The sequence below is a fragment of the Marmota monax genome, unplaced genomic scaffold, assembly GCF_021218885.2.
Source record: "Marmota monax isolate L192 unplaced genomic scaffold, Marmota_monax_Labrador192_F-V1.1 WCK01_AAM20220418_F8-fsc00071, whole genome shotgun sequence".
NCBI classification, from domain to species: Eukaryota; Metazoa; Chordata; class Mammalia; order Rodentia; family Sciuridae; genus Marmota; species Marmota monax.
Genome location: NW_026695217.1, coordinates 9,487,510 through 9,507,820, shown reverse-complemented (window position 1 = coordinate 9,507,820; position 20,311 = coordinate 9,487,510). Strand labels below are relative to the sequence as shown.

Here is a 20,311-nt window from a genome sequence, read left to right as displayed (position 1 = left end):
TACAGATCTTCAGAGGGTCTTTCAAGGAGCTGAAAGGAGGGCTTTCCCAACAACTCCACAGGTGGTAGAATATGTGCCTCCCATATTCTACAGTGCGGAATGCCAACAGCAATCCAGGCAAAGGTCTAGAGCAACTGCACCTGAAGTGAACCCCACAGAACCCAAGAACAGATACGATGCCGTGCCTGGGACTGTCCTGGCTGCCACCTGCCTTGCCATGGCCAAAAAGAGGAGACACTGTTTGTTGAAACTAAATACATTTTAATAGAAAACAAAATACAAAATAACTCTTTTCAGAAAACAGAAATATTTAACCCTTTTTCCACATGTCAGAACTTGCTTTACCCTCGGCATAGCTGGGCTTGGCATGCCCTCAGGGCGAGCGCGACAAAACAGGGCAGGACAGCGCAGCGTGGCCGCCGCTGGAGGAAGGCGCTGAGGGCTACCTTGACAAACAGTCCTTTGGAGACTCCATATCTTGTGACTTATTCCAAATTGTTTTTTATCATAATTTTTTTATCTGGTGCTGGGGACTGAACCCGGGGCCTCACGCCTGCTAGGCAAGCGGTTTGCTGCCAAGTCACACCAGCCCACCATCATCTCTCTTTTTAGGGGAGAATTTCTGACAAAAGTGCAGCTGAGAAAAGGACTTTCCCTTCCCAGGGCCACTACAGAGCCAGTGCTCAGCGCCCTCACCTGCTTCCAGAAACAGGTCCCTGGCACCACCAGGCCACACAGAGACTTCCCTTCTCCCAATACACTGTGCTGCCAGCTTCTGAGAGTTCCCTGAACCTTAAAATTCCCAGGATCACAGCCAGTGCCAGGAGTCAAACCTGAAAGATTAAAGCAGAGAAGGGCCCCTCTGCCAGTGCTAGTTTCCTCTTCTCAATAATAATAATAATAATAATAATTATAATAACAATAATTAAAAAAATCCTGGTTCTCTGTCATTAAGAAAAAAGGAAAGACTCTGCCAGGATGAGCCCTCCCCAGGCCCCACCCCAGCCTCCAACAGGAGCCCTCGAGAAGCAAGAGGTGGCCAAAGTGACACTGCGCTGCTGCTGTGGGCACTCTGCAGCCTGCGGACAGGAGAAGGCAGGTCAGTCGAGGAGGAGAGGGAGGTGCAGGAGGTCCCGGGGGTCCTCAAGGCCAGCAGCCGCCCTGGGAGTGGGCCAGTCCTCAGCCCATGCCCAGGCACCAATGCTCTGCCCACCCCACGAGCCCCATGGGCCTGCAGCGTGGTCGGGGCCCAGCAGGAAGGGAGGGGCTCTGTCATAGTCCATCAGTGATTCGGTATCCACACGTCCACGGCTGCAGCCAGAGGCCTCTGCTACGGCTCAGTCCACCCTAACCAAGATAAAAGGCTAATGCTCCTGATTTTCCTGTGTGATCCCCGTCACCAGGAGGAGGTTGCAGGCCATGAACTGCACACCCAGGACGCTGCTCATGGGCCCCGTGTACACGCCCACCAGCTCGCTGGAGGAGCCATCGGCAGGCGCACTGCCGCAGGCACTCCTGATGTCCCAGACGCGCACAGAGTTGTCCATGGAGGCAGAGGCCACCAGGCCGCTGTCTGGGCTGAAGGCGAGGCTGGTGATGCTGTCTGTGTGGCCTCTCAGCTCCTTGAAGAGGGTCCCGGAGGCCAAGTCCCACAGCTTCAACCGCTGGTCCTCGCCTGCGGAGGCCAAGTACTTCCCATTGGGAGAGAAGGCAACAGCCAGCACGGGCCCGCGGTGGCCCGTGAAGAGCCGCACAGAGTTCCCCTGCTGGGCGCTCCACAGCCGGACAGTCTTGTCGGTCGAGCCTGTAGCCAGGTAGTTGGAGTTCGGGTGGAACTTGACACAGTCCACATCCGCCAGGTGACCTGCGTATATCCTCAGGGGGTACGTCCGATCCAGTGACCACAGCCTGGCAGTGCGGTCGTGGGACCCGCTGGCAAAGTACAGGCTATAGGGGCTGACGTCCAAGTCCCACACCGGGTAGGCGTGCCCCTGGTACAGCACAGTGTTGCTGAAGGTACCCAGGTCCCAGTATCGGATGGACATATCTTCAGAGCAAGAGAGCAGCCCTGAGCCGTCCGCGAGGAAGCGTGTGCTGTACACAGGTCCACAGTGGCCCCGCAGCGTCTTCATCTCCGTGCCCGTGCCGTCATCCTCAGTGTCCTGGGTGTGGGGGTGGCAGGAAAGAAAACACATATGAGAGGGCGGTTAGTGGTCTCGCAGGCAAGGATCAGGAGAGGGAAAGGCAACGTGCAGGGTTCCTGGGAGACGCAGCTGTGACCCTGAAGGGCAGCCAGGAACGGGACAACGAACTGCTCTCACCACTTACCAACTAACTGGTCTTGCAGCCAGGGGAGAGAGAGAGAGAGAGAGAGAGAGAGAGAGAGAGAGAGAGAGAGAGAGAGAGAGAGCAGGGTCCCTGCCAAGAGCACTGAGCCCAGCACACACCCGGGTGAGGGCAGCTACGCATCTCAAAGCCTGATCCAGAGGCAGCCCTTAGGGCCCCCTCCACACACTGTCTCCTCATCAGCCCTGGCTGCTTTATGCCCCCACGCCCTGCCACCTCTGGGAGTCAGTGATGAGGAAGCACCGGGAGCACACAAGCCTCGCCTCAGGGCTCAGGCACAACTCAGGAGGCTTTAGCCAAAACAGAGCATGGCTGCGTGAGGCAAGCAAGGGCAGCTGTCAGCATTAGGATCCCCCCCCCACCCCGGTCCAAGGATGGAAAGGAGATGGCCGCCCCGATGCTCAGAGGACAGCCTGCTTCAAGGCTTTATGTGGTGCTGAGAATTGAACCCAGTGCTTCACACATGCTAGGCAAGTGCTCTACCACTGAGCCACAACCATGAGAAGCATTTTTTAGGATGCTCTTTTTCCAACTTGAAAGTGGAAATCAATGTCTCCACTGTGCATGTTTCTAGGAAGTTAAAAGAATCAACACTGGTGTCCAAGAATGCTCCAATGGCAACTGCAGACACTCCAGGTTAAAAACATGTCAGCTCTTGGGAGCTCAGCGTTTTACCAAGGGCTGCCCAGAATATCAGCAATTTCCTCTCTCAAGAGGTTACAGCAACACTTAGAAATTCTAAGCACGACTCACTGCCCCGCCATGGAAGTCGCTGAGGACTGTGGAACCAAAGGAGACCCTGGGCACATGAGCAAAAACCCTTGGGAATGGACTGTGGGCTAAGGCATGAGGGTCTCCACCTCACCGGGCACTGAGCATATGCCTGAAGAAGAGACAATGCGCAGGCACTGGGCACCTGCCCCACAGAGGTCCTCAACTGTCCCAGGCCTGGAGATGTATCTGCCTGACTGAAGAGGCCAGGAACCAGGCACCAGAACATGCCTGCCAGCCATCACTGTCAGCCCTCTGCCAGGACCACGGCCCCCAGACACGACTCATACATACCCCAGTGCCGGGGCTCTGGCTCCCAACAGTGTTGACATAGCACCCCACAGTAAACAAGCATGCACCCCAAGCACAAGTGTCAGCTTGCAGTTTTTCATACAATAATCAGCTACACTATGTACACTGGGAACTTCGCAACAGATGGAGATCTAAAGGTTAAGGGACCAAGCACGGTGGACCCTCACATCATCTCAGGCACTGGGGGCTGTGGATTGCTGGCCCCTCCTAGGCCACAGCTGCCCAGGCTGCCTGCAACTGCACTGGCAATGGGGCAATGGCTCACACTCGTGTCTCCTGGGGCAGACGCATTCCTGGGGTCTGCACTGCAGCTGGCAGTGTCACCTGTGGCGGGGCCTGTGAGGAGTGAAACAGGGCAAGCCCACCAAACATGAGTCAATGGCTGCCTGACCTGTGGCAGCAATGGCGCCTGCGTGTGCTCGTGGATCGTGGCTCCCGAGACTAGAATGGGAAGAGACCACTGTTTCACTGATGGCTTCATGATGCCAACACGATCGGACCATGACATTTTGTCCATGCTGGATCAAATAAAACACACTGTTAAAATAGATTCTGACACTTTTAACCTTTTCTAAAGCAACTATTAGACCACTCAGGTTTAGGGCTCATATCATGTGACCACTGCAGACCTAAGGGACAGTTTCAGGTACAAATTACAGGGCTGACTGAAACTCTGACCTCTTTACTTTTCAAATTCAAGGATGGAAGGCAGGGCAGGAGTCCCCAGGCCTGAAGGACTGTGCAGAAGTGCTATGCTGGCAACCCCAGCCTGGAGTCTGCAGCCCTGCCCTGTGGCCAGCAAGGGCCAGAGGCAGGAGTGGTTCTGCCTGGTGTCGCACGGAGCACAGGCAGAGAATGGAGGACTCAGAGAGCAGAGGTCTCACCCTGGGCACATGGCCCTGGGGGAGCAGGCCCTGCCTGGCCAATCGTACAATTTCACAGCCACGTGGGCACTGCCAAGTGGGGAACCGAGGAATGGGCTAGCGCTGCAGATCGTCATGAGACCCTTCTTGCCTAGAGACGATTGACACATGTGAGAGTTTTGGTTATTGTCTTATTATGATGATTGTTATTTAGAATTTTCTTGTGGTGCTAGGGGTTGAAGCCAGGGCCTTGCACTTGCTGAGCAAGCACCTGGCAGCAGGCTGCACACCAGTCCTACTGTCAACCTCTAAGCTAAGAACCTACAGACTGTCAGATCCACATTTCTGAAAAATAGAGCACCAGGACTCTGTGCACATGTGGCCATTATCACTACCTGCCAAGACTGCCATGGCCTCATCTAGAAACCCCGCCTGGCATGGTCAACCGGTCCTCTGTGTGCCAGCAGTCCTGCACAACGTCTCCCATGTGACTGCCAAGCTCCACCCTCCTGGTCACGGGGAGATGGGAACATGCTTCTCCCCACTGGCCATTTCTTTCACACAGGACGAGTCTTCCAGGCTCATCTTGCCAGTGTGTGGTGCCCTGGCTTTCCCAGTGGGGTGGCCATGCCCTGTGTCTGTCTGCTGAAGGACGTTTGGGCTGCAGCCTCCTTCTTTGGCTGCCGTGAACAACGCTATGAAGGTTCTCATACCAGTTCTCGGAGGATTTACATCTTCACCTCCCCTGGTATACACATGGAAACGGGACTGCTAGGTCGGGACACTTTCAGCCTGCCGTCAAAACCTCGAGTCCACTAATTCATGCAACAACTGCGTCAGAAAGAGCAAAGCAGAGGCTGCGTGCTGGCCTTGTAACCTGGTTACCATGGTTTTCTCTTGTTTCTTATCACCTGTCTACAGCTTCAGGGCTTCACCTTGACTTTTACCTGTTACCTTCCAAGGGCATGTGAGCTAGTGACCCCTACAGTACAAGTCTTACTTTTAACTATAAATTCTACAAGGAAAAAGCCAAGTCCAAGTTCTCACTGGAGAAACATTAAAAAACAACTACCAGAACAAAATCATTCTTGGCTTTTCCCAAGATGCTCCTTGTTAGAAACCAGACACTTCCCCAAACCACCATGACAAACGGGTGGAGTGCAGAAACTCAAGCAGGAAGCCCTCAGCATCAGCTCCTTGGCTAGAGGCACTTGAGCCTAGTGAAGCAGAGGCAGCGTCTGTAGCACCTTTGGTAAGAGTGGGCACGTGGGCAGCACACCCCAGTGTGTCCCACAGAGTGCCCTCCTACTCCCCCACTTGCCTATCACCCTACAACTGGGCTCTGCCCCATACCACTTCTTTCCCACGGCTGCAGCCCCGGCTCAGCTACCAGGACTGGGGGAGGCACAGCTGCAGGCTTCCTGCCCCACCCCAGCTGCAATCACCCATCATTCCTGACTATTCCTGGAGTCCCTCCCGCTAATCCTTAAACCTGGACCTTAAACACACCTCCTCTGACTCCTAAAAACCCCAAAGTCATCATCCTTTATGTTAATTTTGAGCACCAGAATTGTCTGCAAAGCCGGCATCACCAAGCTCCACAGGAATGTTTTTCTTTTTCCTTTACAGAAAACTTAAGTCACGGGCTGGGGTTGTAGCTCAGTGGTGGAGTGCTTACCTAGCACGTGTGAGGCAGAGGGTTTAATCCTCTGCACCACATAAACACAAATAAATAAAGGCTAAATTCTTTAAAAAAAAAAAAAAATCAAGTGGCAGAGGGCAGTGGCTCTCAGCTCTAGGTGAATAGCAGCTGGAACTGCTCCAATGGAGGAAAGTCTGAAAATTCAAATTCAAGAGCAGTGAAAAGCATGCTAAGGGTACTGCAGACCAGGGAACAGCGTGAGGTCCAGTCCCTTCCTGGCGGGAGACCTTCCCTTCCTGGGTGCAGCGGGGAGACCACTGCACTGCCTCAGAACCTCACGGCCGGGGGTTCAAGGCAGAGCGGGAGCCAGCTCCCAAGGCGCCCAGGAGGTCCTGATGTCTTTGACAGCAACTTCCACGTGCCCAGAGTGACTTCCCTGCTAAGTGTCTCCACGCTGTGCAGAGCTCCTACTCAGGTACTTTGAGGCCATGCCACCTGGGTCAGTGGTGACAGGACAACACCACCCTGTCCCATGCTCTCCTAAGGTAGTGATGATGGTGACCAGGACCTTGGCCCTGGGCCTAACACCACCAACTCAAAGCAGTAACAGGTTGACAACAGCTGCCACACTGCCTGAGGGGCAGGGAGGCTCTGCCTGGGTCAGAGGGTGGATCCCTCCACACCACGTTCTACTGTGCTGTGGTGTCTACAGCACTACTGCCTTGTGAGAGAGACACTACCCAGCACAAGTACAGACCTGGCCCTGCAGCCTACCTGCACTGCCACACACGCCCAGGGTCACCCAGATGCAGCCTCATCCAGTTTTGGCAAGAGGTCTTCAATGATGCTTTCGGAAGGGGTAGGTACTGACCTCTGGTTAACAGTGCTACATAATGCCGTGAGAAACGGCATCTAATCCTGGGCTGGGCATGGGCAGGACTCAGTGGCTAAGGCACGCAGCATGAGAACGGCTCTGTGCATGACGGGAGCAGGGGTGTCTGCTCTCTGGGAGCTCTGTCAGGTTTGGGCAGACGCTAGCAGTCAGAAAGGACATGTGGGGAGTGGTGCTCCTACCTCCTCCTCTAAAGTGTCACAAGCCAGGCGGATGCGTGATGTGTCCACCTGGTGGGGCTCCGCCTTCAACTTCTTGGACCGCAGACTCCAGAGCTTGATGCAGGAGTTGTCAAACCCGGCAGCCAGCAGCCTGCTGTCGGGGGAAACCTCAGCGGTGTTGAGCAGCTGCTCCGTGTTGTAGAAGGCGTAGAAGCAGATGGTGGTGAGGGAGGGAGGCCCGTCCTTTACGCGCTTGATGCTGTCCTGCAAGACCTCCAAGGCGGCCTCATTCTGCAAGAGAGGGCTGGGCACATCTGGGGGCTCCAGGCTACCGCTCTCACCACGGGGGCCGCCACTGGCGTAGAGCTGGTAGTCTGTCCTCTTGGCAGGCTGCACATCCAGGTGGATGTGGACAGCCAGCACCCTGCACAGTGCGGTGTTGTTGTCGCTCTGGAGGTAGCGCACCAGGTAGTTGTAGCTGTCCTCTGGCAGGCGGACCACGTACTTGTTGTCCAGGAATGCGCGGAGCCTGGAGTCGGACAGGACGTCTTGGACCGTTCGTGTGGTCTGCAGCTGCTCAATGACCTCTTTCTGGCCTGCATTCTGCAGGAACATCCCATGAAAGCGGCTGTAGAAACTCTCCACCGTGCTCTTGGGGCTGTTCTGGACCAGGTTGAGATGGAGGTAGACGAAGAGAGGGTAGAGGAGGGGCATCACTTCATGGCTGTGCTGGGAATCAGAATCTGCAATGAGAAACAGAGAGGGCTTTCAAGATGCAGCATGCGCAGATAAGGTGACCCGGCTGGGGAGCCCTGCCACACCGCTCCTCCTCCAACTGTGCCCTGATGTGGCAGCCCAATGGAACTCTGTACTTCAAAGTTTTTCTGGTGGAGGAAGGAAAAGCAAGGGCCCTAGGATCCAGCCTGGCCCTAAATGTATTTTTGGGAGAATGAATTCTAAATGGATGGCGATCACCTTAAAAACAATGAACACAAGTTTATTCAACACTCACATGGCCATGTGGCAAGAAGTTGTGGCAAGAAGTTGTGGCAAGAGCAAATGGGTCTCCAGCTCCTCTTCCCCAAGCACTCTAGCTGCACACAGCTGGACCGAGGCTAGAGCACTACTCAATGGGCATCTAACATGCCCACTCTCCAGACTGAAGTGTCCTGACACTGAATCAACCTACACCCAAAACCACCCACCTGCAGCCTCATATAGACATTGCTGGTTAAAATATAATTTTTTCTTTTCAGTTCTAGAAATTGAACCCTTTTTGTTTTGAGACTGGGTCTCACTGAGATGCTGGGGCTGGCTTTGAACTTCGATCCTCCTGCCCAGCCTCCTGGGTCACTGGGATATGTGCCATAAAATCTAATACTTTTTCAGTGGTAATTTACAAAGGAGACATTCTGATGCCATTAGGACCACACTACTCACTTTACTACTGAGACACTGAGACTTCACTACTGGGACACTACATGACTAACAAGGTTAAAGAAAACTTTCCAACTTTAACTGTCACAGGATAACAAGACCAGAGGTGTGAGATACTAAATGCTCATGCTGTCAGGCTGGGCAGCCAAGTGAGAAAGTAGGGCAGCAGTATGGCTACCAGGGCCACATGGACACGGGCACAGTGGCAGTAAAATCCAGTTGCTTGCTGTACTTTGAGCTCCGCTGACTACTTTGACTTTACTTGTCCTCATCTGCAGTGAGTTTGGGTTTGTACAGACACAGCAGGTATGAGGGTCACATGCAGCATAACGTCCTATGAAGACAGGTCACACAGCACTCCAAGTCAGCACTGTGCTCTGCAGGCCTTTCCTTGGCACAAGCAGGCATGCTGAGTGGGAGAACCCGCCTGCCTCACCTGGCAACAGCAATCCCCACAGTTCCCTCCGAACGTCCACCTTCCGAAAGACAGGGAACAGTGCCAGGTGTGGTGTAGGCAGCCATCCCCTCCTCCACAGAGAGACCACTGTCCACAATGGCAACAAATGCTCCCACTGCCTGGGGTGAGATGCCTGACCACTGTGCTGCTGGCACCTCTGGCCCACAGGTGAAGCTCAGAGCCTCTGGCTGGTCAGGGCACAGCACCACTGCCCAGGGGAGCTGGATGGCTGTTCCATGTAGGGCAAGGAAGACCACATGGCTGAAGTCACCCTGTGTCTCTCGGCGAGGCTGTCCCATCAGCCTGTGAAAACCACAGCCCAGTGCAGGTGGAGCGTGCTAGGCAATAGGCCTGGCTCAGCCTACAGGCTGTGGCCAGCTGCAGGTATGTGACTGTCCCTATCTCCTATTTCTCCTGCTTAGCTCCTGAAGGGCTGCTTCTCTAAAGAGGGAGCATGCTGGAGGCCACACACGGCACACAGGTGCAAGGTGGAGTGAATCTGTGTTCAGCTAGCTGAGCCACAGCACCGAACGTTTGGTCAGACGTTATTCTAGACTACTGCTGTGGAGGCATTTTTTGCAAGCAAGTAGTTTCTAAGTCAGCTGACCTAATGGCTAAACAGACTTCAAGCAACAGACCTCCATAATGTGAGTGAGTCTCATTTAATCAGTTGAAGGCCTCAGTAGAAAAGAACCCAGGTGCTCCAGAAAGGAATTCTGACTACAACCCCAGCTGTCCCTGGACCCCTAGCACACTGCCTGAGACAATTCCTCAAACTCCTCTCTGCATATCCTGTTAGTTCTGCTTCTCCGGGAACCCAGCTGATACAGATTCTGATGCTTCTTTAACTATTGCAATTTGCGATGAGCTTTATGTACCAACTACAGGAACAGAAGCCCCAATCCTGCCTGACCTCCAGCAAGTCCTGCAGAGATGCAGGTTGTTCTGACTCCTTAGAATTTTGATTTTAGGCTTACTTGCAAAACAGAGGCATTTACTTTAGCTCAGCAAGCCTGGGGAGACCTAGTTACCACTGCTCAGCACCCACTGATATTGCTTCTGTTCCCTCTGCACGTGGCCACGTGCTCAGACAGGCCACTGACAGGACCTGGGGATGGCGAGGCACTCCCACCATAGACCCTGCTCCTGCATTGACGTTTTCTCACTCTAATGAGCTCCTCTCCATGGGGGCACCTGCCCTCCGACCAGCGTGTGCCTTCTTCCACCCGTGTCTCCCTGCGGAAGAGCAACAGCGCCAGCTTGTGCCAAGCCAGGATGACTGTGCTGAGGCGTGGGCCCACTGCAGGGAGTGTGGGCAGAATGTGCTTATTGGGGTTGTCAGAGGAGGCTGCCCAGGGCAGATGGTATTCATGACAGCACCCACAGAAGATGTGGAGGAGGAGTGGGAAGCTTTGGGAAGTGACAACCATGGGCCCGGCGACAGAGGTGGTGGCCAGATTTGTTGTTCCTAGGGTTTTTATGGACGTAAATTATGCAAAGAAAACTAGGATAATCTACTCATGTATACGTCCAGGGGCATCATTGTATTTGTGGGTCTCCTCAAACGCATCATTACCATTAAAAATTATTAACACGTGAATTGTTCAAATAAAAATAGAACAAGTGCCAGGCGTGGTGGCGCAAGCCGGTAATGCTCAGGAGGTTGAGGCAGGAGGATCATGAGTTCAAAGCCAGACTCAGCAAAATCGAGGCACTAAGCAATTCAGTGAGATCTGTCTCTAAATAAAATACAAAATAGAGCTGGGGATGTGGCTCAGTGGGCCAGTGCCTCTGAGTTCAATCCCTAGCACTTAAAAAAAAAAAAAAAAAAAGGCTCCAAGTTTTAAACCAAAGGTGGTTCAAGGGTGGGGCAGGCTCCCCATTTCCTACAAGGGGCTCTGCACAGAGGGCACACAACAGATGACACCAGCCGCTCACTGCTTTCTCTGCTGCCACCTCCTAGCACCACAAGGGCACCAGGCACCTAAGGCTGTAGGGACGGGTAGGTTCAGCCTTTGACTGCCTCTGTCCCAGACACCAGATGTCCCAGACAGGTTAAGTGACTTGTTTTTCAACAGTGGCTGCATTGAGCTGGCCTCATGGTGATAAAGGAGCAGATGGAATGCCCGTCTATTGACTTGCATTACAGAGATCACTTGTCCTGCAGCCTCTGCTGATCCAGGAGGACTGCAGTCTCCCACTTTTGGAAACACAGGACTGAGACCACCTCAAGACGTGCTGTGACTGGCGCAATACCTAGGGGCATTCCCCATGCTGGTCCTGCTTCGAGCTACTCAGCACACATCATATCCCTGTGTTGAGGGCTGTGGCAAGATAGAACAAGCACCTGAGCTCTCTTCTGGACTCTGTGAACTTTAGCCTCAAGAACTTCAACTCCCTTGCCAATTCCATGAGGCTTGTCTGCACACAGTCTCAACACTGTGCCCACTATATGACAAGCTCTGAGAAAAATTTGCACTGCTCTATCTTAGGAAAGGTTCCCATAGCTGAGCACTCACCAGTGAGAAAATTCCGCAGCCGTCCGAACTGTACTTCATACTGCTGGGGCTCTGCCTGGCAAGGGGCTGCAGATACTATGTTGGCACAACCCGATTCAGACTGGACTGAGGAGGAAAAGAGAAAGGCAGGAATGAGATTAATAGCAGGACAGGTGGAGGGCCAGGGGAGGTGCTGGGCTGTCCCAGCGGCACAGGCAGTCCATAGGTGGCCGCCAGTGTGCTGCTGACCTGTCTGCCCCCTCTTTCCTAACACCCTACTGTGAGGGCAGAGGAATGGAAAGGCAGAGAGCATGGGACCCATGAAAGGGAAGAGGACAGCCTGTCACGTTGCTAAGGCACATCTGGAAATGCCGGGTCTGAGTTCCCCGTGCAACAGCATGCAATGGTGCGGGCAGTGGGGGGTCTTATCATTTCCTTGGAGGCCTCCTTGACTTTCAGTCCTCTGCCAAGTTCTCCTTTCCACTACCACGTGTTTAGTTCTCCTTCCCCAAACAGCACTCTCCTCTTATCTCAGGCTAGAATCAGGCTGCACTGTCTGCTCCCCATCACTGCACCACAGCCACAGGCGAGGTCAATTCGGGCTGCTCCAGGAGACCAGGCCCTTTAACCTGCACCACACTAGCACCTGGCTCCATCTTGTCCAGGATGACAGTCTAAAGATCCCTGGGCCCGCGAGAGCCTCAGAGGGAGCCGGGAACCTGCCTGAGGATATCCTCGGGTTTCACCATCCTATTTTCTTCCTGTAGCAAAGTCAACCCACCCTCGAAGCAGGGAGGCCGGGTGCTGACAGCAGAGTGAGGGGAGCAAGGATGGAAGATGGGGATGGGGTCTGCAAGAGCAGAAGTACAGGAATAGAGAGAGAAGGCGCTGCTCCTGCTCCACCTCCACATAGCCACCAGGCCCTTGGCCCACATCCCCAGCCCCAGCACTGGGCAGGGACTCAGCCGAGAAAGTCACATTACAGAGAAGCCTGAACTCAAAATGGCTGAGCAATCACCACTTGCTATTCCAGGTGGAGGACAGGTTTTTCTACAAAACCCGATTTCAGAACAATAAGACCTTTTTAAAAATTTATTATTTACTTATCACTTTTGCAGTACCGATGACTGAGCCCATGATCTTATGCATGCTAGGCAAGTGCTCTACCACTGAGCTACACCCCAGCCCTAACATTACAGAACAGCACTTGGTCCCCCATTAATATGCACAACTTTTATGGTTTTGTATATTAGTTAAGTTTGTTTGTTTGTTTGTACTGGGGATTTGGTATAGGGGCACTTAACCACGGAGCCACATCCCCAGCTCTTTATATATTTTATTTAGAGACAAGGTCTCACTAAGTTGCTTAGGGTCTCACTAAGTTGTTGAGGCTCATTTTTTCCCCCATTTTTTGAAATTTGTTCTACTTAACTATACATGACAGCAGATGCATTTCAATTCATTGTACACAAATAGAGCACAACGTTCCAAGTCTCTGGTTGTACACAGAAAGATCTTTTAAAAAACACTGTCCTCAAAGTGCTCATTCGCCCTGCAAACTGCTTCTCACCAGTGGAGGGGACCTGCCCCTCAGGGTCTTGGGGGACAAAGAGGCTGTACAAACCACCAGGTACAGGTAAAGCATCTAGAAGCAGAGGAGCCCGGCTCCAGGCCACCTGCAGGGTCCCAGCATCACCTGAGAGGTTGGCCGCCATCTCCTCTGCACTCTGTGATAGCCGCAGGCCTTGCTTCAAGGGGCCATCGGAGTCCACGAACTGCCGGCGTTTGAGGTAGCAGGACACTGCCGTCTGGAGCTGCTCCGTGCGCACACGTTTCATGACCTTCATGGGGGAAGCACAGGTGGGACTGTAAGGGCGACGGGCCACTGCACCAGAGATCGGCTGGGGCCAGGAAGACTGGCCATGCGGCCGCACGTGCAACCTAAGCCAGCTGCCCACTGCATGCTCCTCCACTTCATCTGTTTCCCATGATCACATCGCCAACATCAGTCGTGGAAGTGGGAACAGCAGCACAACAGACTCACAGGCCACCCCAACACCATTACTTCAGTCAGCCCCAGGACCCCACATCAGAGCAGCTGACAGGCAGCGGGCCAGGCCTGTCTCTTCCCCGCCTGAGCGGTGTGAATCAGCAGCAAGACCACTAAACGTGGGCAGAGGCAGCAGAGAACCCAAGACACAAAACCCACAACTGGTCAGGAAGTCCTGCCAGCGCCACAGCGAGGGTCAAGACACTGTGCTTTCATGCGAAACAAATCACTTCTGTGCAAATTGTCTGAACCACAGGCACAGAAAAGCGCCACAGCTGCTAGAGGGCAAGTAAGTATGTGGAACACCTCAGGTCTCATCAGGCAGGAAGAAAAGTGGCAGGAAATGAGCTGAATGGGGCAAATTAATAATTTGTAATAATCTGAACTCATTCCAGGGAGTGTTTTCTCTCTCTCTCACACACATACACACACACAAAGGGAACGAGCAGAGGAATTATTTTCCTTCATTACTAAATTTACTTTCAAGAACTAAAGGAACCTCTAGCATTGCCATGGCCACAAATGCAACTTTGCAGGAATCTAAGACACTATCATGTGATGACCTTAGACAGTGGGACGAAGAACACTTGGTTCCCCCATTAATATACACAGGGAGTAGTCTGCTTCCAGCATCGGGGCATGGGCCACCACTACAGTGCCCCACAGGTACCTCGACCCCAGTGGGCTCCTGAGAACCAGGGCTGCAGGGCGTGGAGCCTGCCTCTGACCCACACCACTGGGTCCACCTTCCAGAAGGACCATGGCAGTCTTCTCCTGAGTGCTCTCATTATTTAAGAATGAAAAATTCTACCTTTTCCAGAAAATTGTCATCCATCTGCAGTTTCTTAGAGCATGGCCTGTGGTGAGGAGCTTCCCTGGACCCCTGTGGCCAGCACAACCTTCCTCCATGCTGACTGGTGGTGCTCTGCAGGCACCTGGCTCAACTCTCAGGGCCTCCTGACAGGGAGGCAGGAGTTGGACAGACAATGCCCACACCCACATCCATGCAGCAGAAGACAGCACTCTGCTACACCACAAGCACTGAGACGGTGCCACCCAGAACTCCTCTCCAGGGGACTGCAAGGAACACAAAGCACACCTGGAAAGGAGCAGCACTGGGGGTGCTGGGTCGTGGCTTGGCAGCACAGGGAGAAGCCCGGATGACCTGCAGAGGCTGTCTCACCATGAAGCCCACCTTTCTTCCCTGGCTGACATTCCTAATTGCTGACATAGTTCTGATGCTTTGGAAGTGACCTTCCGCTCTCAGCATCACCCATCCACCTTGAGGACAGACCACTAGTCACCACATTAGGATGCACGAGGTCAGCGACTGTGCCTCTGGTTCTCCATGGTCCCTAACCTGTTGTGTGAGTCTCCTGGGGTTTGTGCACCAGTGATATCAGCCCTGGACTAGATTCTGACTCGGAGTCACACAGCAGCTGCGGGAGGTGCTTTCTTGCTGTCCACACCAGCCCACTGCCCTCCTGAACAGAGATGGCCCACCGGGTGGCCCGCTGCCACTTCCTACTGATGGGGGAGCGTGTCCCCAAGCAGTCTAGTCAGACCCCTCTGCAGGGACAACCTGCTTATGAGATGCAGGACCAACCAACCAGTGGGAGGCAGGTGGCCCGACACAGGGTGTCTGTAGAGGAGGGAAAAGGCCAGATGTTCTGAAAGGACAAACACAAGATTGCCATCGGTGCAGAATGGCTGCATTTGGGCAAGAAGCCAGTGTGCCAACACCTGGCCCAAGGGCACCCTGTCTGATCCATGCCAGGACTTGGGGCAAGGACCTCTCTGCAGGTGGTGTGGACCAACTGTGGGGTTGCAGATCTCAGGGTAGGCATTTGGTGTGACTCCTTTGGCCATGCAGACTGAAGCCCAGGGCCAAGGTGCAACTGCCCCTGCTGGTGTGATCCCCAGGCCATACTTGGAGAGGAATAAATGAGAAGGTACCTCAGAGAAATCAGCCCCAGGCTGCATTCCACAGATCAATGCCCGCAGATAAGAACCTCCTTACGACACCCTCCACTCCAGGCTCAGAACCCGCCCAGCACTGCACTTTCCACTGCCCACCTCATGTTTCCTGGAGCCACAGAACCCCTTCAGTGGATACCAGGTCTGGACATAACTGTACACCCCTTGCTGAAATTTTAAATTTCCTGTATTTTCAACTGTAATCCTTAAAAGCAAAACATACGTCAAACACCTTTCTTTTTATGTGGTTTGTATTTCTAGAAATCAGAAAGGAGGTTCAGACAGTGTGTTTTTCTCCTATTGCTCCACCTACACTCCATGTTGCCCCAAGACCCCCAGCATGATGACCTCAACTGAAGCAATGGGTGGCTCTGGACGACCACCTTGGAGATGTGGGCCAGAATCCTGGAGCCCTGACTCCTGCCCATGATGGGCCTCAGGCTTGGCCACACACTGCATGTCAACCCCTCCCACCTGGTGCACATGTGAATGGCTGACAGAGGGCGTCTGGGAGCACCCCCAGGCCACCATGTCCCAGCTGAGCATCATGAATCACACAAAGCTATCACATGGAGGCCCATCCTTCACAAGGCGGCAGTCTGAGCAGGGTGGTTCAGAATAAACCCTTGGCTCAGCTCCCAGGAATCTCTGACCAATGGCTAGTGGGTGTAATTTCTGTTATTGTCAAGTAAATATATTTTTCCCACTGTAAATTTATGCTTAAAACAGATGAGAAGTCACTTTGTACTTTGGCTGAATGAGGTCAAGTACCCATGAGGTGCTTAACACTAGTTCTCCACTAAGTGGTCTGTCGAAAGGTCATTCTAGGTAGGACCTCAACGCAGAGTGCTGCACTCATGGTTAGACAAGTGTGTTCACCTGGCTGAGAAACACCACTAGAGCTGAGAGTAAGGAACTGCCCCTGCTCCCTGAGCAAGGCAAATCCCACAACCATGCTGGCTTTCCCAGACCCTTCTGCCCAGCTGACAGCCACACCTGAACTATATAGGCTGTGCTCCTGTCCAAGGTGTCCACAGGCAAAGGCAGAGAACCACAGCAGATGCCACCAGAAACCGCAGGTAGTTGGGACAACCACAATGCTCTGCACCCCACCCTGGCTGCTTTCAACAGTCGCCAGTCTCCTCACCTGGCTTGATGGTCCCACCTGACTATGACCTTGACTACCCAACTCTTGGCCAACCCAAGTTGCCTCTCAGCACTGTGTTGTCCCTGGTGGGCTCGTGGCTGACAGGACTGTGCTGGGCGCACTTCCTCCCTCAGACTCTCCTAGGTCACTCCCTGTGAGCGGGTCCTCTGCTGTCCCCCATTCATTGTCCCAGCATCGCACTACCCTCAGGAGACTCAGTCTTCAGACAGGCCACCCTCCTGAGCAAGGGGCTGGCAAGACACTTGCATGTGGACGATGCAGATGCAAGACTCATGTGCACAGACTGAGTCTTACCTTCAGACCCTCCTTAACCAGCACTCCTGGAGAGCAAGAGGCCTGGCATTCAGGCTCCCCTCCCCCTCCCTCACTTCCTGCCCTGCTCCCTGCCCACAGCACAGGTCCTTCTCCACTGGGCGGGGCACTCCCACCCAGATCACTCCTGGACACTGCCAGAATAAACAACAGCTCCATCTTCATCCCATCCCAGGGGTCCCTGCTCCTCCCTCTCCCCAAGCAGGTGTAGCACCCTGGGGAAAGTTCTTCTCACCTTTGGAGAAGAATTAATGGAGCACTGTCCAGCTTTTGCCGGAAATTCCTGATGGTTCCCTTTAGCTTGTGGTCTTTTGTGATTTCTATAAAATGAAAAGGCCACACATATTTTATTCCTCCTTAAGTACTGATTCCATAACACAGAAAAGCTGACCAGTACACAGCCTTGTTACCACGGCAGACGGTGATGTCCACACAGGGTATTTATACACCTCTGCCTACGTCTGCCACAGATGAAACACTGGTGTATGCTGTTACCACCGCAGGTAGGACACATAGTGCTCAGCGTGGGGAATAGGGTGAGTGCTTCCTGTGCTCACCACTGCTCCCAAGGTTGAATTAAATGCGGCACATGAGATTTCAGATGCCTTAATGACATTAGGACATCCACGTGAGTGAGCCTGGAACAGGACAGTCCTCAGGTGTCCATCCTTGGTCCACACAGGTTGTCACGGCAGACACTAGCCGTGCGAGTTCTGAGCATGTGCGGCCACTGCACCTGAGGAGCTGTGTCTGAACTCTAGCAGCCACACGTGCAGACCAAGGAGCTCCGGACGCACTCACTCAGTGAAACAGAAGCATCGCACCTGAGCTGAAAATGCTGGCTCATGACACTTCTAATCACAAACTGTCCCTAAGCTGGCATTTTGATTGTAAAGACAGAGCTATCTTTACCACTGACAAACATCACATCACAGGGTAAGACACTTCAACCTGTCTAAACAGGAAGGAAGGAAGGATGCCCAACCAAAGGTAGGCTCAGCCTGCCTCACTCTTACAAATGGGAAGTGGAAAGAAATCTTTTTAGTCATCTTAAAATATGGAAATTAACAATAGTAAGAGCTGTATGCATTGTAGATGAAGGAAAAATGTTTAATTTTAATCTCTATTAGTTTACACATATTTAAAAATACTTACGACAACATACTAATTAATGAAAAACTTTTACTCTATCCACTTGCATACATCTCAAACACCAGTAACCTGACCAGTTAAACCACTCTGAACATCAAATTCCACTTTTCAGAGCACCTCACCTTCACAAGCACCAACTCATTTACTGTAGAAACTTCCTGAATCCACATGATGCTCTTACTGGAAATCTTATCCCAAGCCATCAACCCATGCAGGTGGATGGCACTTTTTCCACTAATCACTTACTGTACTGACCCTGCCCCCCACCTGCACAAGCTGTTTCCAGTGGCACCTGACACTTTCACTATGAGGCACTAAGCAATAGTTGCTAAACCCTTCCTGGTTTTTCCTTCACACAACCGATTTGGTAAGACCGAAGAACTATTTGACCTAGTTCATCTTTCTTATACAGCGCCCTTTCAGGATGGTGACTTAGGGACTGTGCAGTAGGACAGTCCTCAAGCTGGGGTGGCATCCTCTATGGGCAGTCATCAGACATGCCAGAATGCACTCTTCAGGGGGAAGCTGCCTGGATAGCCCAGCAGCTGCTCTGTGCCTTCTGTCAGTGCTCTCTACACTTCCAGATGGTTTTGGAAGCCCATCTATGGAAGCCATCATTTCCTTTCAGACTCTAAATAGATGCAAAGTTACTAGAATAAGTAATCATGGTCTTTCCCACTTCCAAACCAAGGCCAAGAAGTAGCTAGGCACCATCTTCCTGAAAGGTTAATGTGAGGCTTAAAAGCCTCTACTGCTTCCACTGCTTCTCTCTACCCACAGAACCCAAGAACACCATGCCACTAAGTGTCTCCTACACCACCATTAGGAGCTCACACCTACTGACAACAGCACTGGTGCTTCAGTGTCTCCTCTAAGCTTGCAACCAGTCTACCAGGCAGGCAATCTTTTTCAGATGGGAAGCTGAGGCCCACACAAGTCATAAAATTTGCCCAAAGGTCACACAGTTTCTACATGGGAACTGAGGCTAACTGGCTGCAGGATCTGGGCCCCAGCTCTCTGCAGGACCTTGCAGCTCTCCACAGATCTCACATGGGACCATGGGCTTCCTGGGGGAGCAAGAACGAAGAATGCACACCAGACACTTGCTGAGAGAGAGCAGCACAATCCCACAGGGGATGCTGATGGCTAGAGGAAGGGGCTGGAATGTGACAGCCAGTACTGTGCACTGAATAGTACTAGCTTAACAACTGACGGACTCCTAGGACCCTCTCAGCTAACACCAATCAAGAAAAAAATTACTTTTTCCTGAGATGTCTTTCATAGATAGGAATACATTGACTACAGAAACAAAAATAAGATCAGCTACCAAGTAGTCAGATGAAGTCTCTACCTAACTTCACAGTGACAGACCACACCCAAACCTCACAGTTAGAAGCAGGGACAGGGCAGGAACAAGGCCTTCCTGAGATATCCTAACCCAATCTTTGATGGCAAGGAAGACGCTCACGCAAACCCACATTTGGTGTCCTGGATAAACACTAACGTTTAAGGCAGAAAGGCTTTATAATAAACAGAAAAGAGAAAGTCAGCATGCATAACATTCAACACAAGAAAATTAGGCCTACCGGGAACCTAGAAGGTACTTAGCCCCAAAGAAAGTCACAGCAGCTCCTAAGAGTGCTTTCTGCACGCCAGGTTGCACCCTGATATGGATACCTTCCAAAAGGTCCAGGCGAGTTACCGTCCTGGCTTACAGAGAAGGAAACCAGGACTGGGAAAGGCTACACCAGAGCTAGCCAGCTACAAGGTTGCAATCCGGGTCCCGGGTCCCCGGGCTCCGTCCGCCGCCAGGGATTCCCCGGGCTTCCCGGCGTTGAGCGTGGCCGGAGCTCGCCCACCGGCCCGCGCCCCTGCCCCGCGCACGTGTCGCCAGCCAAGCGCAGCGGCCACGGCCCTCGCCCGCCCCGGGACTCACCTCCCGCCGCCGGAACCTCCGCGCCCGCGAGGTCCGCGCCGCCGCCCACTTCCGCCGGCCGAGCGCGGCCCAGCGCGCAGCCGCCTCCCGCCGCGCCCCGGTGCCCGCCGCCCGCGCCGCGCAGGCGCCCCGCCGCCACGTGCGGCCCCCGCCGCGGGGACCCGGCCGCGCAGGTGCCGCCCCGGGAGCCCGCCCCCCGCCCGCGCTCACTGAGCATGCCAGGCGGCCGCGGCTGCCCCGCCGCCCGCGACCGGCCGCCTCCGCTGCAGCGCCTCGCTCCGCCGCCACTAGCCCGGGCCCCGCGCCCCGCGCCCCGCCGCGCCCGCGGCTCTGCGCG

General features: G+C 53.5%; 1 protein-coding gene across 5 annotated transcripts; it reads right to left on the bottom strand.

Moving 5' to 3' along the window:
• Positions 1-240: 240 nt before the first annotated feature.
• Positions 241-20,291, bottom strand: Taf5l (TATA-box binding protein associated factor 5 like). 5 transcript variants are annotated; one of them, XM_046432025.2, is made up of 5 exons: positions 20,185-20,291; positions 13,076-13,220; positions 11,401-11,505; positions 7,009-7,730; positions 241-2,162 (listed from the first exon to the last, which is right to left on the bottom strand). In XM_046432025.2, exons 2-5 carry the CDS (start codon positions 13,215-13,217, stop codon positions 1,365-1,367), a joined length of 1,767 nt encoding a protein of 588 aa, XP_046287981.1. In that variant the 5' UTR covers positions 13,218-13,220; positions 20,185-20,291; the 3' UTR covers positions 241-1,364. The 5 variants fall into 5 exon arrangements, with proteins under 5 accessions (XP_046287981.1, XP_046287982.1, XP_046287983.1 ...); XM_046432026.2 differs by lacking the exon at positions 20,185-20,291 and adding an exon at positions 19,975-20,067; XM_046432027.2 differs by lacking the exon at positions 20,185-20,291 and adding an exon at positions 19,716-19,892.
• Positions 20,292-20,311: the final 20 nt, after the last annotated feature.

Bases quoted from the DNA above. Each gene is read 5' to 3' on its own strand.
- Taf5l (XM_046432024.2), bottom strand. From the start codon at position 13,226: ATGAAGGTCATGAAACGTGTGCGCACGGAGCAGCTCCAGACGGCAGTG. The intron at 11,506-13,075 runs GTGATGCTGGGA...TTTCCTCCTCAG, and splicing joins GATGGCGGCCAACCTCTCAG to TCCAGTCTGAATCGGGTTGT. The intron at 7,731-11,400 runs GTGAGTGCTCAG...TTCTCATTGCAG, and splicing joins GCTGCGGAATTTTCTCACTG to ATTCTGATTCCCAGCACAGC.